The sequence below is a fragment of the Helobdella robusta genome, assembly GCF_000326865.2.
Source record: "Helobdella robusta unplaced genomic scaffold HELROscaffold_1, whole genome shotgun sequence".
Classification (NCBI taxonomy): domain Eukaryota; kingdom Metazoa; phylum Annelida; class Clitellata; order Rhynchobdellida; family Glossiphoniidae; genus Helobdella; species Helobdella robusta.
In genome coordinates this window covers 11,600,808-11,620,531 of record NW_008703570.1, presented here as the reverse complement: position 1 = coordinate 11,620,531, position 19,724 = coordinate 11,600,808, and the positions used below count along the sequence as shown (strand labels likewise).

The window sequence follows — 19,724 nt, the reverse complement described above, 5'->3', positions numbered from 1 at the left end:
AATGAATGAATGAATGCAGCATCCAACCTGAGGGCTAGCAACAACAGTCATCAACTTTGACAGTAAATCTTGAGCACTGTTTCGAACCTAGAAAAAAAAATTGTTATACCTAAAATTGTAGCAAGGGGTTCATTAGAATTTTCAAAAGAAAAAAGCAAAAAATGAAAGCTGGTTTTGTACATTAAAAATTGTTTCTATCATATAAACATTTTAAAATTAACGGTAATTAATTAACTATTAATTTCAAGAAATGTAGAATAAATTGATTTAGATTATAAATTTTGAAATTAGGAACCAAAAGGTACTAACAGCCTCCTTGTTATCACCCAGTCGATCAACAATCAGAGGTAAAACTAATAAAAAAATAGAAATTTGATTAAAATAACACACGTACACACAGAAATACACATATCAAAACTTCATGATACACACACACACGCACATCACACACGCACATCACACACACAAACAAACACGCACACACACACACGCATGTACTATTATTACAATGAAAAAATAAAATAGAATGACAAACATGTTGGTATGTAAGACTGGAAATTATTTCTCATCAAGTCCATCAAGCACATAAGAACATCTAAACCGTTTAGGGAAATCTTTAAAAAAAAACACAACTTAAGAAATGCTAAAATGATTTTGGTTAGAAATATCTTAAAATAAACAAAAATATCAAATCATGAATATTGGAATTCCCAACCTTGAAATTACTAGCAACAATCCAGCCTGTCACACCATCAAGAAACTTATCAAAATCCTCACATTTGACTGAAGCATTTGGGGACTTGAGGTAGGCCATGATTTCCTCATAGATTTGAATTTTTTTCTTGGTATCTTGAGTTAAGATGCTAGGCAAGAAGTGATCCAAAGAGTCAGCCATTTTTTTTAAAGTTAATCTATAATTATTTTACTTAAACTTAATAAACTCTTGTTCACAGAGATTTACAGTTATGATAAAATAAAATATTAATATACTGTAAATTTTTGAATAATACTGCCAATTATATATTATATGTAATAATTATATAATATATATAAATAATGTGTAAAACTGTAAATTATATTGTAATTTTTTTAATTTCCTTCATGAAGGTCAACAATTCTTTACTCTTTACTAATTCTATTATTATTATTCCAGTCAAAATGAACCTAATGACGCCCAAATGATGGTAAATAATTACTTTTATTTTAAATTAAAATCAACTTTTAAAATATAACAGCACAGACAGACAGACAGTGCAGTAAACTTTAATTTTTAAAGGGTTGAAAATTTATTAATAATAAAACACTTGAGGCTTGCTCGTTGCTAGGTTGGTTAGATTAGTTAGTTGAATGATTTAATTGCATACGAATGTTTCAAGTTCACGTCTCGACAAATCCTAATTTAACTAACTAAACCCTAATCTTCAGCCTGCTTGCTTGGTTAGTAACGAAGATGATATGACGATACGATGCTGATGAAGAATGACACACCGTCACCGTTTATTAATTGATAAACTTGAGATAAACCTTTTCAATTAAATATGTCATTTCAGTCTTACAATTATTTATTATTACAAACCTAAATATATAATTATTTTTTCAAGAGATACGCTGACAAACTTGTTTTATTAAAATTAGGAGAAATAATTAACATTTTTCATTAAAAACACCAAAGAATCCACCAACATCTACTTTTAAATATTACAGTTCGTTGCTCTTGTGATGTCCTTTCTACCCTTATATACATATATGTGTGTCTATCAAATATTCAGAGTCCAAAGTCAGTGAGACATGTCAACTTTTCCTTTTCCATTTTTTTACTTGTAGAATTTATATTAACTTATCACCATACATTCTGCAAATAAGTCCAGTCCTAGTTTCATTTCCTTCGTTCAACATTTCGGTATATGCCTTTTTGTTTCTAAAGCTGGTGGTTTCGTATGACTTGGTCTCTTACTTTCTGCCTCCAACTGATTCACTAACTGATTCACTAACATATACAAAATTCAAACGCTATGTGAATGTGACATAAGTATTCTAAGGTATTTTAGGAATGGGTTAGTGAACGTATATGTAAGCCAGAGGCTTTTACTCGATTATTTATAAAAAATTACAATAAATATTGAACAAAGTTGTAATTTTAATTAACTTTAGTATATTTTTAATTAAACTACATACTAAAAGTTATAAAAATAAATGACTCTACGGAGAAAAACTATTAAATGTATCGTTTACGGAATTTTTAAACCATTGCCACAAATTTTTCGTTTTACGTTTAAAATGTTTATTCCACTCTTTAGGTTCATTTGAATGATCATTTCTTTCATTGCATTTTAGATTACACCTATATTTATATCTCGTGTTATTGTTTTGAATGTTTAACGCAGTTTTATTGTTGCAACCGAGAATGTCATCAACGCTGTCATATTCGTTTGCGTTCATCCTCAGACCGAAGTTGTTAATTGGGGTTTGAATGTGGTTTGAATGGTTTGTGGTTGTCCCACTGTGGCGAGACTGTTTTGTCGCCGCGTCACAATAACCTGGCGGCTGGTGTCGCGACTGTTTTTGACGATTACGTGGTTGACGTTGTTGTTTTTGATGCTGGTCTGGTTGATGTTGTTCATGCCGTCGATCATGTTTGCTGTGTCGTTGTTTTTTCGGATGTGTCTTCGAAGTTTCGCCGTACTTTTGAAACATGTCCGCTTCACCATGACTCATGTTCATCTTTGATAAAAATGTGTTTTTCCCCACCACTGAATCATCGCTGACACTGACAATATCTATATCTATTCTTTTACTGTAGATGTTACCATCAACATCACCGTGATTACTTGATTCACCATCGCTAACGTTATCGCAACTTTTGATACTATCGTCATCATCCAGATCACTCATTTCACTTAAGTAATTTCTTCCGCAAGAAAAATGACCGTTCATGATGCGACTGTCCAGTCGACAACTGGCTAGTGAAGACTGCACATCGTTCTCTCCATCTTTTGCTGAGGTAGATTTTTGTAAGTTTTCATCGAGCAATCGTTCAAATGGTTGTGACGTCAGATTGTATACACCATTGTCGACGGGTTCAACTGATTCACCAATTACGTCATTGCCATCTAGTTCCGGATCCTCGTGAAAAATCCACCAGAATAAAAATGACGTTAACATTGGTGTGAGTGAATGGATGAAGAGAAGGTTGGTGTGGAAGTGGTGGGGGCATACGAGGTAGTTGATGTATGACGAGAGGGGGAAGATGTGGATAAAAGGTATCTCCTGAGTGCCTGTTTTGTTTGTACGTTTAATTTGAAATTGTACGTGTTGTGTGTGTATGTGTGTGTTTGTTTGTGTGTATGCGTGTGTGTGTGTTTTTGTAGAAACAGCCAGTGTATACAATGCATTAATAATAATTTATGCATAAACTTTTTATATAAATTAATATGTTTATAACATTGATACATAAAAGGAAATATCTTCATGAAAGAAACAAACCCATTACACGCAGAACTGAAAAGATTAGCGATCTTGCAATCAACACCAGCGGCACCAAAGACACTTCATCTCCCAACAAATATATCAACAATCCAACTAGGAATGTTCCAAAAAATTCGAGTAGCATCGCCGCGTGTCCATTCTCAGTCGGTACCTGGCACAGCAGGGTATTGAAGTCGTCGCATTCGCATGCCGTGAAAACGATTTCTTTGAGAATGAACTTAAACAATGGCTTGTAAAGAAAAGTCACTAAGATTATTTGAACAGGAAGGAAAAGTAGGTATTGAACTTTATTTCTATATCGCGCGTCCTTTTTAAATTTCGATAATGAGATGGTTTGAAATGGCGAGAAGATTAAATAAATGATGCTCTGATGGCTGCATACACTACGGTTGAAAGATAGGAAGTAGAAAAGTGACAGCACAATTGATATCGTCGTGCTTATTTGAAGTTGGCATGCGTGGAAGTAGAATAAAGTACAGGTACAGAGCATCGTCAGATCCAATATTTGTATAGAATCGACAAAGACCGACACAACATTATCGGTACTGCTTTTTAAATATTTGTGCATGGAATTACGGGTTAAAAATACCAAATCAATGATCAATCGACACGCTATGATGGAGAGGACGTGAATGATGAAGATGGACGAGGCGAGGGAGATGGAGAAGTATCGGAGCATGTAGACGATGATGTTCTCAGATATCGCCATCATCAAATTGATTCTAGGCTGGTACTGTTTGGTGATGTAAGGTTATCATTGACTCGTGCGAATTATAATAGTTATAACAGTAACAACGAGAATTTAAATTAAACAATAGTTGTGAAATGAAATACATTTTTGCACGAGTGCTGCATACTGCCATAAGTTGAATCGAAATATTTTGATTTTGAGTTTTGCTAAAATCTAGACTGACATGTAATCTCATTTTAAATTGCGAAGTATTTGAAATGACCGTTATAAAAATATAAATGCCGCAAAACTTTCAAACTTTTAAAAGAGTGATTAATAACAGAGCGATTAGGACAGCCAAGAAACGTCCAAGCATTGCGTTGGAAAGTCATAACAGGTTTTCTCAGTTTTTCTCACACAGGTACGTATGCGACTGTCTTCAAACATCGTTTGTTGGGCACACCATTCTATAGATTATGTGGATATGCTAAATAGCGGTGAACGGAATGAACGTTACCAAAAAAGTAGAATTGTAAATTTTAAGATTAAATTTTAAAGTTTTTATAGTACATTTACATAGTGACAAACTGAGTTGATGCTTAAGTAAAAGAAATGAATTCAAATGTAAACACAAGTGTTGGTTTGTTTATTGTTTACAATAACAAAATGAAAGGTAGGTGACGTTTAAATTTTGATATTCGTGAACAAATTGCATCTCGTTCGTTCCTCGCTGGCCTTGGCTTTCGACATCTTTGATTCTGCAGTCAAGAGGCACTTTGGTTTATTATCGTTCAAAATTATTTCATTATTAAACAAACTCGACAATTTTCTACAAATTTTTTAACTGTTTTTATTATATAAAAAATAAATTAGATTTTTCCTTCAAAAGAACTGATTATTCGAGACAAATTAAAACTCAAAATAGATAAAGTTTTAAAGTGGAAATCATAAATTACGAAACAAGAGCAAAATAAATTGACGTTTTTTTTAAATTTGAAACCAAATTCCAAACAAACAACGCAAAGGTACTGTCACAGTATTATCTACAATTGAGTTGAATAAAAGTTGCACTTTAACAAACATTAAATTTCAACGAGCATAATTGTGAATGATCCCATCAACTCCTTTACTTTACAAACACAAACCCACACACACAAACACACCCACATACTGTAAAGAAAACATGAAAATTTGCTATGCATCTTCTGAAATTTCTCAATAAACCACCAAATAGTTGATAACCGTAAAAAGTTACATTAAAGTGTACCAACAACTTAAAAGCAATTTCCATAATTTTTGATAAGAAAGTTTTTACATGAGTTAAGTAAATAGTGCCATCTCCAAACAACATTTAACAAGCATTCTTACATTGAATTAGCCCGCACTTCTCAACGTAGACGTTAAAGAGGAGGTGTTTGCGTCAAAAGGTTGTATTCTAAGATGTATTGCGTAACATTTTATTGTATTCTATCATCATCATCAACATCAGATACAAAATTTTAAGAGGTGTTTGTCAATCTAAAGATTTCAAAGCCACAATTTGTCGGGGATCAATACGACGTTATCACATTAAATAAATAAATGAATAAATAAATTAATGAACGAGTTAAGTAAATGAGAATTAATTAAATAATTAAGAATTAATCAATTAATGAAATAAGGTTTATTAATAGTTTATTTTTTGAAACATTATACAGTTAATAACTTAATAACTACTTTAAACACTTTACATGGTTGATCATTCAACAAAGTCTGGGCACTCGGCCAAGAAAGACACAATTTTGTCAGTTTTATCAACAAATAATTGTAATGTAGGTGAACAATGAAAAAACACACAAACAGAAACTACACCAGCAACACGTTCGCTTAAATAAACAAATCTACGTCAGTAATATAGAAGCTGGTTAACAAAATTCATACCATTGAAAAAAAAAAATTAGTCAATCCAATCGTGGCAAACAAACGTTAACAGCACAAAATAACAATAATAATAAGATCAAACAATAATAATAACAAAAACATTTAATAATAATAATAACAAATAAATAAATAAAAATTAAAAAAGGGTTCAGCGTAAGAGGAACCAAATGATGAAGATGATGCAGAAACCGATGACGCAAGCAAGAATGATGGAGTCACGTTTCTTGCGCAGGTTGATCTTTACTATCAAGTTATTCAGGACAGGGAATCTGTCTGTTGTGCGTGTGTGTGTATGTGTGTGTGTATATATGTGTGTGCGTATGTCTGTATATTTATACGTATATATATATACGGAAAACTCCCCACCCGGTTTTCAAAATTTTTGCCCCTCTCAAAAATTTGTCAAGATCAGTCACTGAGTGTGGCCCGCCATTTTAAAAAGTTGCACACTCCTAATCATCATCATCATCATCATCAATAATAATTTATATAATAATAACAATAATAATATTATGATAATAATTAATAATAATATTATAATTATCCTAACTAACTAGTTAGTGAGTTAACTTTGTTACTGATAGAATGTAGTGCGCCCCTCTGAGACTGCAAGTTTTCTTTCGTGTTGACAGCTATGCTATAAAAATATTAATTAATTATAATTTTATAATTATTATTCATAATTATATTATTCGTTACTGATAAATATTAATTATAATTATTATTATTTATAAAGTTTTGTTTAAAATACGATATTTTTTTTAAATATGAAAAGTAACAATGATACTAACTTTATCTGCTCATCAACTAATCTTTCAGCACTGCGAATTTTAAAAATAATTTGCAATAAAAAACAAATAAACCACATAAACAAACATATTTACACACACATATACATACACATGTACATAAACTTACACACAACGACACACGCACACTCAAATATACATACATACATACATAATGTATAATACAAATTTTTAAACTGAAGGTAAAGACAGACACAAATATGTAAAACAATTTATAATATCGACTAGATTTTAATAAATTTGAAATAAAATAATTGGAATGATATGATAATTAAGAATAATAATTAATAAAATAAGATGGATGACTTGATTAAGTGTTGATGTTCCTTAAGGTACATGTCTGTCTGTGAGGAGGGCTTGTATGAGCTGGAGTTGAAGAATTAATTAAAATATCAATGGTTAAATTTTTACAAAAATGATGAATTCATCATCATAAATCATAAAATATATACTTCGGATTGTAAATTAGTTACTAATAAAAAATAAAATAAAAGTAACCCAACGAAATCAATTATTTCAAAACACTACAAAAAATCAAAAATGTTTAAAACAGGAAGCACATTCAATTCAAAAATGAAACCACAGCATTACACTAATTCACTAACTTATCTCTATAAAGTGATCCAAGCAGCTCCTCCCTCTCCTTGACGGCCATGATGTTCGACTTGGTCTTGTGAAACTCATGTGAATAATCCTGCAGAATGTCTCGATGACGCTGGAGCATGTGCAATAAAGTGGCATTTTGTGACGTCATACTCAGGGATTGTGTGTATTCTGACATTTTGTCATTCACTTTTGTCAGCTGGTGGATCAACAAAACTTTTGTCAGAAAAATTTTTAGGCTAAAATTGAATAAATGAATTGAAAAAATGAATTTGCATATGAATTTAAATTATAAAATTGATATATAAACTAGTGAATTATTCTAGAATAATAATAATGAAAATAATTTTCTAACATTTGCTAGTAAGTGTTCAATTTCTATGGACATTGCCTCTGACATGGAGGAGAGGTTTGATTTTGATGAATCAGCATTGCTTTAAGAAAAATTTGTTAAAATTAATCAACAAAAACTAATAAAATAATAAGCAGCATATTATTATATATGACAAAATCTACAACAAACAGAGAAAATGACCAAATGTAGTTAAAATAGAAAAAAATTCTTTAGAAAAAAATACTTGTAAGGTAGTCTATGAGCCACAGAGTTGCTCAAACCTCCATAATCATGGACACTTCTATAATTTGTGCCTAGTTTACTGAAGGACACTAATTTCAAGTCAATCTCGTTTTCTAACTGCCTAGCTTGTTTTCTTAGTTCTTGGAAAATTCATATATATTATTTTCATTATATTACAATTTGTAATGTTTTAAAAAAATTTTTGGTGTAATTAAGAAAATTGCTTTCGTTTCTAACTAAATACACATCATTGAATTTTTAACAGAGAAGTGTAAATGTGTAAAAAGAAGAACTGCTGGGAATCACAGGATTTCTTTAAATTATCGTTTTAAAGTAGAGACACTTTTTAAAATCACAGAACTGAATTAAATCAACAAAGTAATCAATCAACCCTACCTTCCCAGCCATTTCCAAATTCCATAATTTTATTTTTGTTCATTTCTTAATGAAACTTTAACAAAATTATGTTCACAACATAAACCATAGAACATGGATTTTTTTAATACCAACATTGAAATGAAAATGTCAAAAAAATTTATAAATGTATAGAATTTAACAATGTATTTCAAAATATAAATTCCATTTCGGTTTCGATTATTTTCAGGTATAACATTTCGTTTTTTTTTCAAATGAAACTCAACTCAATGGTTTATTGTTTATAAATTTTATTGAAACAATTTAAAAATTTAAATGTTAAAAACAAATTATTGTAAGTCTTTAAACATCAGTCAGATCAGAACTCAGCGCAAACACCTATCTATATATCACGTCAAGCCACTTCCAACATTCGATCAGCTTTTTGTTTGTATTATTATATACACTCCTCAGAAGTTTTCGAAGGATAATCCACGAAGCATGACACATCTAGTAAGAACAGTTCACAACCATGGATATAATTATAATTATATTATATATATATTCATGTTCACAACATATCACAATGGTATTTACCAGATGGGCTACATATAACAACATCACAAACTCTATTACACTGGTGATGGTAAAGGTTACCGAAAAAAGCTTTTATGTAAATGTATATACGAAAAATGCAATTTAAAATAATTAGAAATTTTATATTAATTTGAATAAATTAAATAATATCGATATATATATATATATATATAAAGAGAGAGAGAGAGAGAGAGAGAGAGAGAGTGAGTGAGAGAGAGAAAGTGAGAGAGAGACGAAATTCTCTGATTGGCTTATTGGATCTGGTAGGATTGCTAATCATATTATGTATAATTTTACTTTAATGTTGTTTCTGAAGAATCATCATCAGCACCGTCAAAATTTTGTGGGATCATAATCATCATCGTATTGCAGTGCTTGAATAAAAAGTTGAACAATTTTTTGGGTGTGTTTTTGTGGTTGTAGGTCACAATCACCATCATCATCCTCATCTGCACCGCAATGGAATGCAATGAAAAAGTTTTTTAAATGTCAAGGTCGGTTCTTCCCTTTGATATGCCGATATTTTATGATCATCGTGTATGCACTTTCTGGCATAAAAGAATAGAATGAATCAATTAATGAATGAATGATTGGAAAAGTTGAGTGAGGAAATGAATGAATGAGAAAAATAAAAAAAAAGAAAACTAAACCTTACTTCAAAAATCGTCGTTACTGTAATACATTGCGCCGACGACCACCATCTGGCCGGTACACGAGACTCCATCCGAACTGGAAGAGCCAGCAGGGCAGGACCGCGTCATAAACATTAATTGGGTGGCTGGCAGTCGTGAAATGGAAATGTTTTATGGACATTCACTCGATTCTGCACATCTAAATTATTATTACATCGGTGCTAGCCGCATTGAACTTTAATACCTGCTTGCAGGTATAATCATCACTTCTTGCCAGTATAATGGCAAGACAGACACGCGGACAGACAGACACACGGACAGACAGACAGACACACACACACACACACACCACACACGCACAGATAGAAAGATGTATATTGATAGATGGCGAGACAAATGGACAGATGATTGCCTAATTACAATTAGTACGACACGCTCATTGGTTCATGGTTTTGTCCATTTTACGGACGGGGCCATTATTTTGATCATCACCACCATCGTCATCAGGATCGTCATCATCACTCTCGCCATCTACATTGCAGTTGCATAGTTGGAACGGAAATTGTGATGTGAATGAGATGATGCGTGACTGATTGCAAGAGATGAATGCATGTGGATGGATGAACGAACGAACGAACGAATGAATGAATGAATTTTTTAATTCACAAATAGACGGATGGATGAATGCATAGATAAATAAATGTTACAAACATAAAAAAAGTGAGTTAAAGGAAGAATAACTGAAGAAATTATGAATTATGGTTGGTGAAAGATGATAGCAGATCACATGAAAGAACATTACTGACAGATTGTTCAAATCGATGAATTGCCAAATTTTTTTCAAAAAATGCCGACAAAAACATTTTCCTTTTTGAAGTAAAGTCATGAATAAACAGTTTTTTTATATCGTAAAATCCTCATTCATTCATTCAATCGTTCATTCGCTCATTCATTCCTTTCTTCATTCGTTCATTCGTTCGTTCGTTCGTTCGTTCGTTCATTCATTCATTCATTCATTCATTCACTTTTTCATTTATTGATTCGTTCATTTATTTATTCATTCATTAATGCATTCATTCAGTCAGTCATTCTTCCATTCATTTAATCGTACGTTCGTTCGTTTGTTCGTTCATTTATTCAATCGTTCGTTCGTTCATTCAGAGGTTTACGTATTTATTTGTTTTATATGACTGATTGAATGCTAAAATGAATGAATACGTGAAAAAAAATCAAAACATAGCAGAATGTATGATTGATAAAAATTAATGCACTATCGAACAATGAAAATGAATGAATGAATGAATGAATGAGTGAATGAGTGAATGAATGAATGAATGAATGAATGAATGAATGAATGAATGAATGAATGAATGAATGAATGAATGAATGAATACCTTATTGTACGTATTTTGGTTGAAAAAATGATGAGCAAACACGTCTGGAGATATTTGATAGGGAAGGGACTATTGTGGCAATCAATGGAATAGGAAAGAATGAAAGAATGAATGAATGAATGAGTGAGCGAGCGAGTGAAGGAAAGAAAATTGAATGAATTAAAGGTGGAATGAATAAATAAATGAGTGAGTGAGTAAATGAATGAATGAACAAATCAATAGTTTGAGAAAATGAATGAATGAATGAAAGGTGAAGTGGACGACTAACGAAAATGCTAATGAACGATCGATGCATGTGTGGTTGATGTTCGTACAATGGCTGGAAGAACAGCAGGAAATGTATAAAAGAACATCAAAAAACATCAACGCCATCAATAACATCTAATATATAAACAATCTCAACAAACAACAACATTAATCAATACTACAACTACTACTACTACTACTACTACTACTACTACTACTACTACTACTGCTGCTGCTGCTGCTACTACTTCTACGACTACTACTACTACTACTACTGCTGCTGCTGCTTCTTCTACTATTACTACCGCTATAACTACTAAAACTACTGCTGCTACTACTACTACTACTAATACTCATGCTACCTCGACTACTACTAATACTACGACTAGTTAAAATTAAAAATGTAATAGAAATAACTAAGAAATAATCAAAGAATGAAAGAATTAGTAAGTAGGTGAATTAAGGAATGAACAAATGAATGAATGAATGAATAAATGAACGGACGAACGAACGAACGAACGAATGAATGAATGAAAAGAAATTAAATGAAAAAATAAAAAAATGAATTAAAATAATGAAGGAGCTTAAAATAAACCGCACGACATTCCAACAATGAATCAATAAACAATGCAAACGTGCGTTTAGAATGAATAATTCATCTGAACGACTGAGTGAATCGGAAGGAATTAATGAAAGAATGAATGATTGAGCGAAAAAAATAAAGAACGCATAATTGAATGAAAAAGTAAATAAAAAAATGAATGAATGAATGAATGAACGAATGAATGAACGAATGAATGAACGAATGAATGAACGAACGAATGAAAGATGAATGAACGAACGAACGAATGAATGAATTAACAAATCAATAAATGAAAAAGTGAAGGAATGAATGAATGATTGAGCAAAAAAATGAATAAATGATCATAAGATAGAATGAATTAGTTAATAGATAAATGGATGAATAAATAAATCTGTGGAATTTTCTTGAGATTCTAGCTTTGGTTCAACCGGAACACTTTATAGTTAGTTGCTAGATTACAATACCATAGTATTATAAAGTAATGTTAATAATTCTCTAGGGGAAATTTAATTACCAAAAAATTTCAATGATAAATAATGATAGTTTTCGGTCACCTTATACTGTAACTACCTGTCTCCTTGTTGTCATGTTGGTACCGCTGTTTAGTATGTATGTATGTATGTATGTATGTATGTATGTATGTATGTATGTATGTATGTATGTGTGTGTGTGTGTGTGTGTGTGTGTGTGTGTGTATTTTTGTGTATGAATAATTATTAATTATTTACGTAAAACACTTTTTGCTGGTTTCAAAAGCGCAATTGCATATTGAGTGTGTGTTTGTGTGTATGCATGTTTGTTTGTATGTTTGTATGCTTGTATGTATGTCATGTATGTATGTATGTATGTATGTATGTATGTATGTATGTATGTATGTATGTATGTATGTATGTTAAAACCAAATCAGCGATGAGTGACACTAAACAGTCAAACATCTGAAAAAATCGGTTAACAATTGATATCTCGTTATTCGCTCACGTCGGCGTTTAATTGAACATTTTCGGTAACACAGACGCGCAAAAACCTTTGCAGCAAACAAGATATATGATTCATGGCGAAAAATAGCTCTCTGCTGTCGCCGGACCTGCCACTTATCATTTTGCAAATCTTTTTAAAAAATATTGAAGTGTTGTTGTCCATCGGGCCAAGAACCTGGATGCAAACAGGTAAAAAATCCATCGAGGGCAGGGCACCTTCATATTTTTTAAACTTTTCATCCGATGCCCTGGTTGCGGCCAAACCACTTTCTTTGCTGGTTAAGTGCACGTACCGTTCCGCTAATGTGCCCGGAACGGTTACGTCCCACGCCAGGCATCTACCGGCTCTCCAAGGAATTAACGTGCAGCCATCCGGACGTTTTCCATCCAACGCGGAAATTCCCGAGGGCTCTTTAAGAACGGGTATTGAAGCCTTGGAGAAGAGCCGGCAGATGTAATCATTTAATGCGGAATGGCGCAACTGACGACCTCCACCTAAACGACAGACCAGGCCGTGGTGACCGAGTTCGTTAGCTTCCGCACCGCACCTACACAGATATTTATGGTGGACCGTTAAACCCAGACGAAAACCAATGGCCATCCTGACCGTCTCATCATCCAGTCGGGTACCCACCGATGAGTTGGGCCAGGATCTCAACCAACCGCAGCTCGCGTCGCTTGACGCGGCCAGCAGACGAGCCGAAGTTGGATCGTCGGGACTAGAGGACAACAAAAACTGAAAAGTTGTTTTGTATGCCTCTTCCAGCAACCGAGCTTGAAAATGTTTTGCTCGGTTGGGTGATGCTGGTAGGGTACCAAGATTCGTGAAAGATTGCCGGAGCAGGGCAGACTGCAGGTCGAGCGTGGCAGCGGCAGATGATTTGTAAACAATAGGTGCCAGCTGGACCACGCTTAACAACCCCAGTCCCCCAAACCGAACCGGCAACTGGGCCTGAGACCAGCCCCTGTCTGTCAACTCAACATTGCATAGGGCTGACAAAGCTGACCTCAGGGCGCCATCGAATCCGCCCAAAATGGATGCATCAACCGAGAAGGATGTACGAAGGAAATACATCAATCTAGGCAAACTAAGGGCGTTGCGGACAATGGTCAGCGCGTCGTGGACCGGAAGATGAGACACTCGTTCGAGGGCGAATTTCAGCTCTGCGAGTTTTTTATTAAAAAAAGTGTTTTGAAACTCACCCTCCATCAATGGGGTGCCCAAGAAGCTCAATGATGCCTCAGACACTAAGGGCACTTCCACCAGTGTCTGTGGCATTTCAAAAGAGTCGTTTGCGTACAATTCGCATTTTTTAATATTAAGCTCAAGCCCAATGATGGAGGCATTGTCTTTTAAAGACAGGAAATCAGTAGCTAAAATTGCACCCTCGGCGGCCAAACTGATATCGTCCAGGTAGCCGCAAACGAATTTTGAAAGAAATTTTTCCAACACCGGGTGTAGGGTCAGAGCAAACAACATCGGCCCCAAAGGGTCACCCTGTTGCACCCCCTCGGACGATTCCATCACCCAGGTGTTATAACCAAGAGAAGAGATTCGGCTATATGCGGAGTGGCAGTAATTGTAAATTTGGGGACAGAGCCGTTTGACTGCCTCCAGCATCGAATCTCTCCTCAGGGTATTAAAGGCATTCCTGAAGTCAATTTTTAAAAAACCCCATTTATCGGGTAAGTCCAGAACCAATTTACGGGCCGCATGTACGGCCGCCTCTGCTCCTCCTTTCACTCCAACGCCCAGTTGAATTGGGTAAAGTTTCGCCTTGGTTTCTTCCAACACCAAGATCAGAGCACATTTGCTGGCCAACCTTCTCCAAAAGTTACCGACCACAATAGGTCTAACTCCCCCATCTTTTTTTGTCAACGCTATCAAACGACCCCCGAAAAAGAAACGGCTGGCGGCGGATGGGCACGCGCCAGATAAAATTATATTTATAAACTGTGTTAGGGAGCTTACAAACTCGTCAATGGGCAGTGGGCCTGAAATTAAATCTTTAATGTGCTGGGGCCTTAGGCAGTCAAGGCCTCCAGACGAACCATTCCTAAATGACTTCAGGGCTGACAACACCTGGGTGGGTGAAACGCAACCATTTACGGTTTCCGGTGCAGGAAAGACTCGCCTGTCCGATGGTGACCTGGGGTGGATGGCGTTGAGTCTAACCAATGTCTCAGGCGAGTCCCCCGCCAGACCCTCGGGAGAGCAAACAAGCCTGACAGCCGCCGAAAGATTGCCCTGTTCTATGCGGCGATTGCGGTTTGAATCCAACTGTTTGGATTGTTTTTTCGTGGCTTTATTGTATTGTCGATTTCAAAGCCAGCCGCAACAGACTCAACCTCCAATGTAGAGTAATCTGCCAATCGTTTGTTAACATGATTACCCTGGTTGAATCTTCGACCCCCTCTGGCAGACCCCCTCTGTATGTATGTATGTATGTATGTATGTATGTATGTATGTATGTATGTATGTATGTATGTATGTATGTATGTATGTATGTATGTATGTATGTATGTATGTATGTATGTATGTATGTATGTATGTATGTATGTATGTATGTATGTATGTATGTATGTATGTATGTATGTATGTATGTATGTATGTATGTATGTATGTATGTATGTATGTATGTATGTATGTATGTATGTATGTATGTATGTATGTATGTATGTATGTATGTATGTATGTATGTATGGATGTATGTATGTATGTATGTATGTATGTATGTATGTATGTATGTATGTATGCATGTATGTGTGTATGTATGTATGTATATATGCATGCATGTATGTATGTATGTATGTCATGTGTGCATTCATTTAAATGAAACACATCAAACCACAACCATACATGATTCAGTGCTGAGGGTGCGCTGAATTTGCTAAAAGTTTATTTTCTATTTAATATTTATTAAAAAATTATGTCAAATTTATAATAATAATAATAATAATAATAATAATAATAATAATAATAGTGTATATATGAAGTAATAATCTTGACCGTTTAATATTAATTTAAATAAATTATTGCTCGCCTGCGGATTATTTATCAAATAAAATAAATTTAAATAAATAAATAATAAAATTATTTTATTCAAATTGTATATATATATATTAAAAATATTATTACATTGATTTTTTATTAATTATTAATATTAAAAATTTTCGATTAACCGCTAATAAAAAGTTGGAATTAATCTAATTCACCTGGCCTTCGGGTGAGTGACAACATTTTCTTTCTTCGTTTTTACTTGATAAAAAAAAATAAATGATTCAATTTGATTACTTACTTCAATATAAGTACAAATACAGTAAATACACATTACATAGCAGTAGCAGTAGTATTGATAGTAGTAGTAGTAGTAGTAGTAGTAGTAGTAGTAGTAGTAATAGTAGTTGTGGTAGTGGTAGTAGTAGTAGTAGTAGCAGCAGCAATAGCAGCAGCAGCAGTAGTAGTAGTAGTATTATAGTAGCAGCAGCGGTAGTAGTAGTATTAGTAGTTGTAGTAGTATTGGTAGTAGAAGTATCGGTAGTAGTTGTAGTAATGGTAGTAGCGGTAGTAGTAATAGTAGCAGCAGTGGTATTGGAAGCAATTGTAGTATTGGTAGTAGTAGTATTTGTAGCAGTAGCAGCAGTAGTAGTAGTAGTTTACGCCGTGGTACTTCATATCACTTATTTCATATACAACGCACATGTACTTATATGTACTCTACTTACCCACCTAAGACTATAAAATCGAGTACACGTATGTGTGTATGAATGTATGTAACGTTATTTGGCAGTTCAAACCTGAGTGCATTTTAATTCTCCGAGCCAGGTAGGGCTCTGTTCTCAGCACGTGTGTGGCCTTGGTACGTGTCTTGTATTAAGTAAAAGTGTGTGCGTGTGTATGTGTGAACGTGTGTATGTGTGAACGTGTGTATGTGTGAACGTGTGTATGTGTGAACGTGTGTATGTGTGAACGTGTGTATGTATATGTGTGAACGTGTGTATGTATATGTGTGAACGGCTGTATGTGTGAACTTGTATGTGTGTGTGTGTGTGTGTGTGTCTATTTATTTAGGAGTCATGTATAAATAACAATAAATGTATATTATATATACCTGTTCAAATTTATTAAGCTATTTATTAAAGTAAATAAATAAATGTTCGCAAAAATTTGCCAGCAACATTAAACGTTTAAAAACTTCCTAACACATATAATCCAGTTAACTATGTAAAACATGCACGCTAACACGCGCAGAAATATCAAAAAACATCACACTGATACCGAAACAGTACCGAAATACCGGTACCGAAACATAGATACCGACACAAAGGAACATAAAATACCGCAATACAAACAGGGAATATTTATCTAACCGCATACTCCTGCGTATCCACGATGATGCTCTGACGAGTTATCTTCCTTTAAATAACGTCCTCCGACCACATAATTATTTCCATGTGCTCCGTTCATGTGTGTGCGTGTGTGCGTGTGCGTGTGCGTGTGTGCTATCTTGGTGGACGAGATGATTCAAGGGGTGGTCTAATTAAATAGTAGAATACAGTGAAATATGGTGGAATATTTATTTATTTATTGCTAAAATTATTATTGTCGAAAAGTTGACTTCAGGTTTAATTTTTATAAACTGGCATATTACTGCAATTCAAAGTTAATTTGATGTCACAAATGCCTCAACGACACTTCTATCTTCACGATCTTCTCACATTTTTCAATTTTACGTTTAATTTTTGAAAGAATAAAATTAGAAATCAGCTACCAAAGCAGAATGTTCCTGTGAATCTTCTACGACCCAGTGTCGCGGGCAGCAGCGGGCGAAACAAAATGGCCGCAATTAATCTTGACGTATGCCAAACGTCGCCCAATATCTTACAATCGTCAACTGAAGCGTAGAGGATTAAATTAGTTTTTCCTGTTGTCACAGATGTTTAAAGAGATTACACACGGAAATCTTATGTTGCTGCTGTGCTACTACTTGTGGCTACTACTACTACTACTAATACTACTACTACTATTATTACTACTACTACTACTACTACTATTACTACTACTACTATTACTACTACTGCTATTACTACTACTACTACTGCTACTACTACAACGACTAATATTTTTATTATTACTACTACCACCACTACTACTACTTTTACTACAGATACTACTACGTTATTGCTTGTACAACTACTACTGCTACCACTACAACCACTACTACTACTTTAACTTCTACAGGATCACCTTATACTCATTATTACTGCTACTGATTCATATATTACTATTACAATATCTGATGAAAAAATGCAAATTGGATTGAAGTCATTATTTGTGACTTCAATGTAAAGTTAGATTAAATTTTACATGAAAAAAAAATCCCAAAACCGGCCAAATTTTTTGCTTAAAATGAATGAACGCACGTTCGAGAAAATACGCGTCTAAGTAAGTAGGGTGGCTTTAATTTCTCCACTTCTCTCTCTCTCTCTCTCTCTCTCTCTTTCTTTTTCCATGTTTTTATTTTTATTCCTTATTTCTCTTGTTTTTCTATTTTAATTCACTTTTGCATCTGCAGTTTTTTTGCCTTTCTGCCTTCCTTGATTGCTGAACGTGTATGCCTATCCATAAAAGGATTACATTGTAATTTAGATAAATTTCTAAGATATGCAAGGAGACATCTGTGAAGACACTGTATAGATGCTTAGTACGTGGTCTTCTTAACTCTGTTCGTTTCTTTGTGTTTGTTTGCGTGTGTGTGTGCGTTCGTGTGTGTGTGTGTGTATGTTTACGTATGTTAGGTATACGTGCGTTCATTTGTTTGTATGTCTGCGTGATTGTATATGCGGGTTATATGTTTATTTGTTTGTGGTTGTTGGTCGCCATTTTGTGTCGCAAAATTATTTTTAGGAATTTTCGGTCAATTTTTTTAACGAAAAAAAATGTTTGCCGGTGTACATGAGAGCAATTGTTACACTCCTTGTTCAAAGTTTTTGTAAAATTGTAATTAGAGTTGTCTGAAGAAAAATATCGGTTGTAGTTGTAATTTTTAAATGTCAGTGAAATCATTTACTGATCTCTTAATGAACCACTTGAAAGTTCATTGCATCAAGCAAACAACACTTGCACAATGATTCATATTTAATGTTCTTTTTAATAATTACTGAGGAGCGTAAATTTCGGGTGTAGTTATCAACTCAACAAGTTTGTAAAATTGCAGGATTGATCTTAATTTTCACCAAGATAACGAAATAATGTTACATATTTAAAAATTTTATTGCAGCTATTAAAATGGACAATGTAGTGATTAAATTTTTCTACGTGTTGTAGCAAGATATTTATATCATGATATGCACTAAGCCCAATGGCAGGGTATAAATGTATCATTGTTTTTTAATTAAAGAGCCAGAGTTAAACAAAATATCAAGCTTAAAAAATACTTTTACAAAATCAAGTTGATGATGCAAAAGTTATAGATGAAAAACCCCCAAAAAAATGAAATCCAGCTTGAAATAGATATAAATTTAAAGTAAAAAATGTAACTTGAGAAAATTAAAAGAAAAAAAATTGAAGACGTAAAATAATTTTTGACAACTAAACAGAGTTCTTCTATTTTTGAGATTTCAAATAACTTTCTAAGAAAACCTTACAAACTGAGTGTGTTTCGTGTTCTCTACAAACTTTTTAAATTTTAACGAGTATTGGGCATTGTTAACATTTCTTCTTCACACAATGACTAACTGCACTGTCGTCATGATACGTGCGTACGTCTATGGGTGTATCTACTTTCATTCTATTAAATAGTTGTTTATTTAATAAACGTGTTTATGTGTATAAATATGTGTACGAATGTGTATATATATATATGTGTACGAATG

At 33.7% G+C, this 19,724-nt stretch overlaps 4 protein-coding genes across 4 annotated transcripts; all 4 read right to left on the bottom strand.

Annotated features, from left to right (window-relative positions):
* Positions 1-503: 503 nt before the first annotated feature.
* HELRODRAFT_63200 (hypothetical protein) lies at positions 504-895 on the bottom strand (the record flags this gene model as incomplete). The annotated part of the gene is made up of 2 exons (XM_009011481.1): positions 504-614; positions 716-895. 2 exons carry the CDS (start codon positions 893-895, stop codon positions 504-506), a joined length of 291 nt encoding a protein of 96 aa, XP_009009729.1.
* A 1,304-nt stretch (positions 896-2,199) lies between these two features.
* HELRODRAFT_159605 (hypothetical protein) lies at positions 2,200-4,195 on the bottom strand (the record flags this gene model as incomplete). The annotated part of the gene is made up of 2 exons (XM_009011480.1): positions 2,200-3,275; positions 3,484-4,195. The coding sequence occupies 2 exons, from the start codon at positions 4,193-4,195 to the stop codon at positions 2,200-2,202; spliced, it is 1,788 nt and encodes a 595-aa protein (XP_009009728.1).
* Positions 4,196-6,224: 2,029 nt separating this feature from the next.
* HELRODRAFT_63220 (hypothetical protein) lies at positions 6,225-8,212 on the bottom strand (the record flags this gene model as incomplete). Its single annotated transcript, XM_009011479.1, has 7 exons — positions 6,225-6,349; positions 6,631-6,713; positions 6,868-6,897; positions 7,192-7,251; positions 7,491-7,687; positions 7,844-7,922; positions 8,067-8,212. Coding segments are annotated over 7 exons (720 nt in total), but the record flags the coding sequence as incomplete, so codon positions are not given.
* Positions 8,213-12,837: 4,625 nt separating this feature from the next.
* Positions 12,838-17,316, bottom strand: HELRODRAFT_159603 (hypothetical protein; the record flags this gene model as incomplete). The annotated part of the gene is made up of 7 exons (XM_009011478.1): positions 12,838-13,281; positions 13,831-14,012; positions 14,742-14,931; positions 15,025-15,129; positions 16,065-16,069; positions 16,647-16,716; positions 17,227-17,316. 7 exons carry the CDS (start codon positions 17,314-17,316, stop codon positions 12,838-12,840), a joined length of 1,086 nt encoding a protein of 361 aa, XP_009009726.1.
* Positions 17,317-19,724: the final 2,408 nt, after the last annotated feature.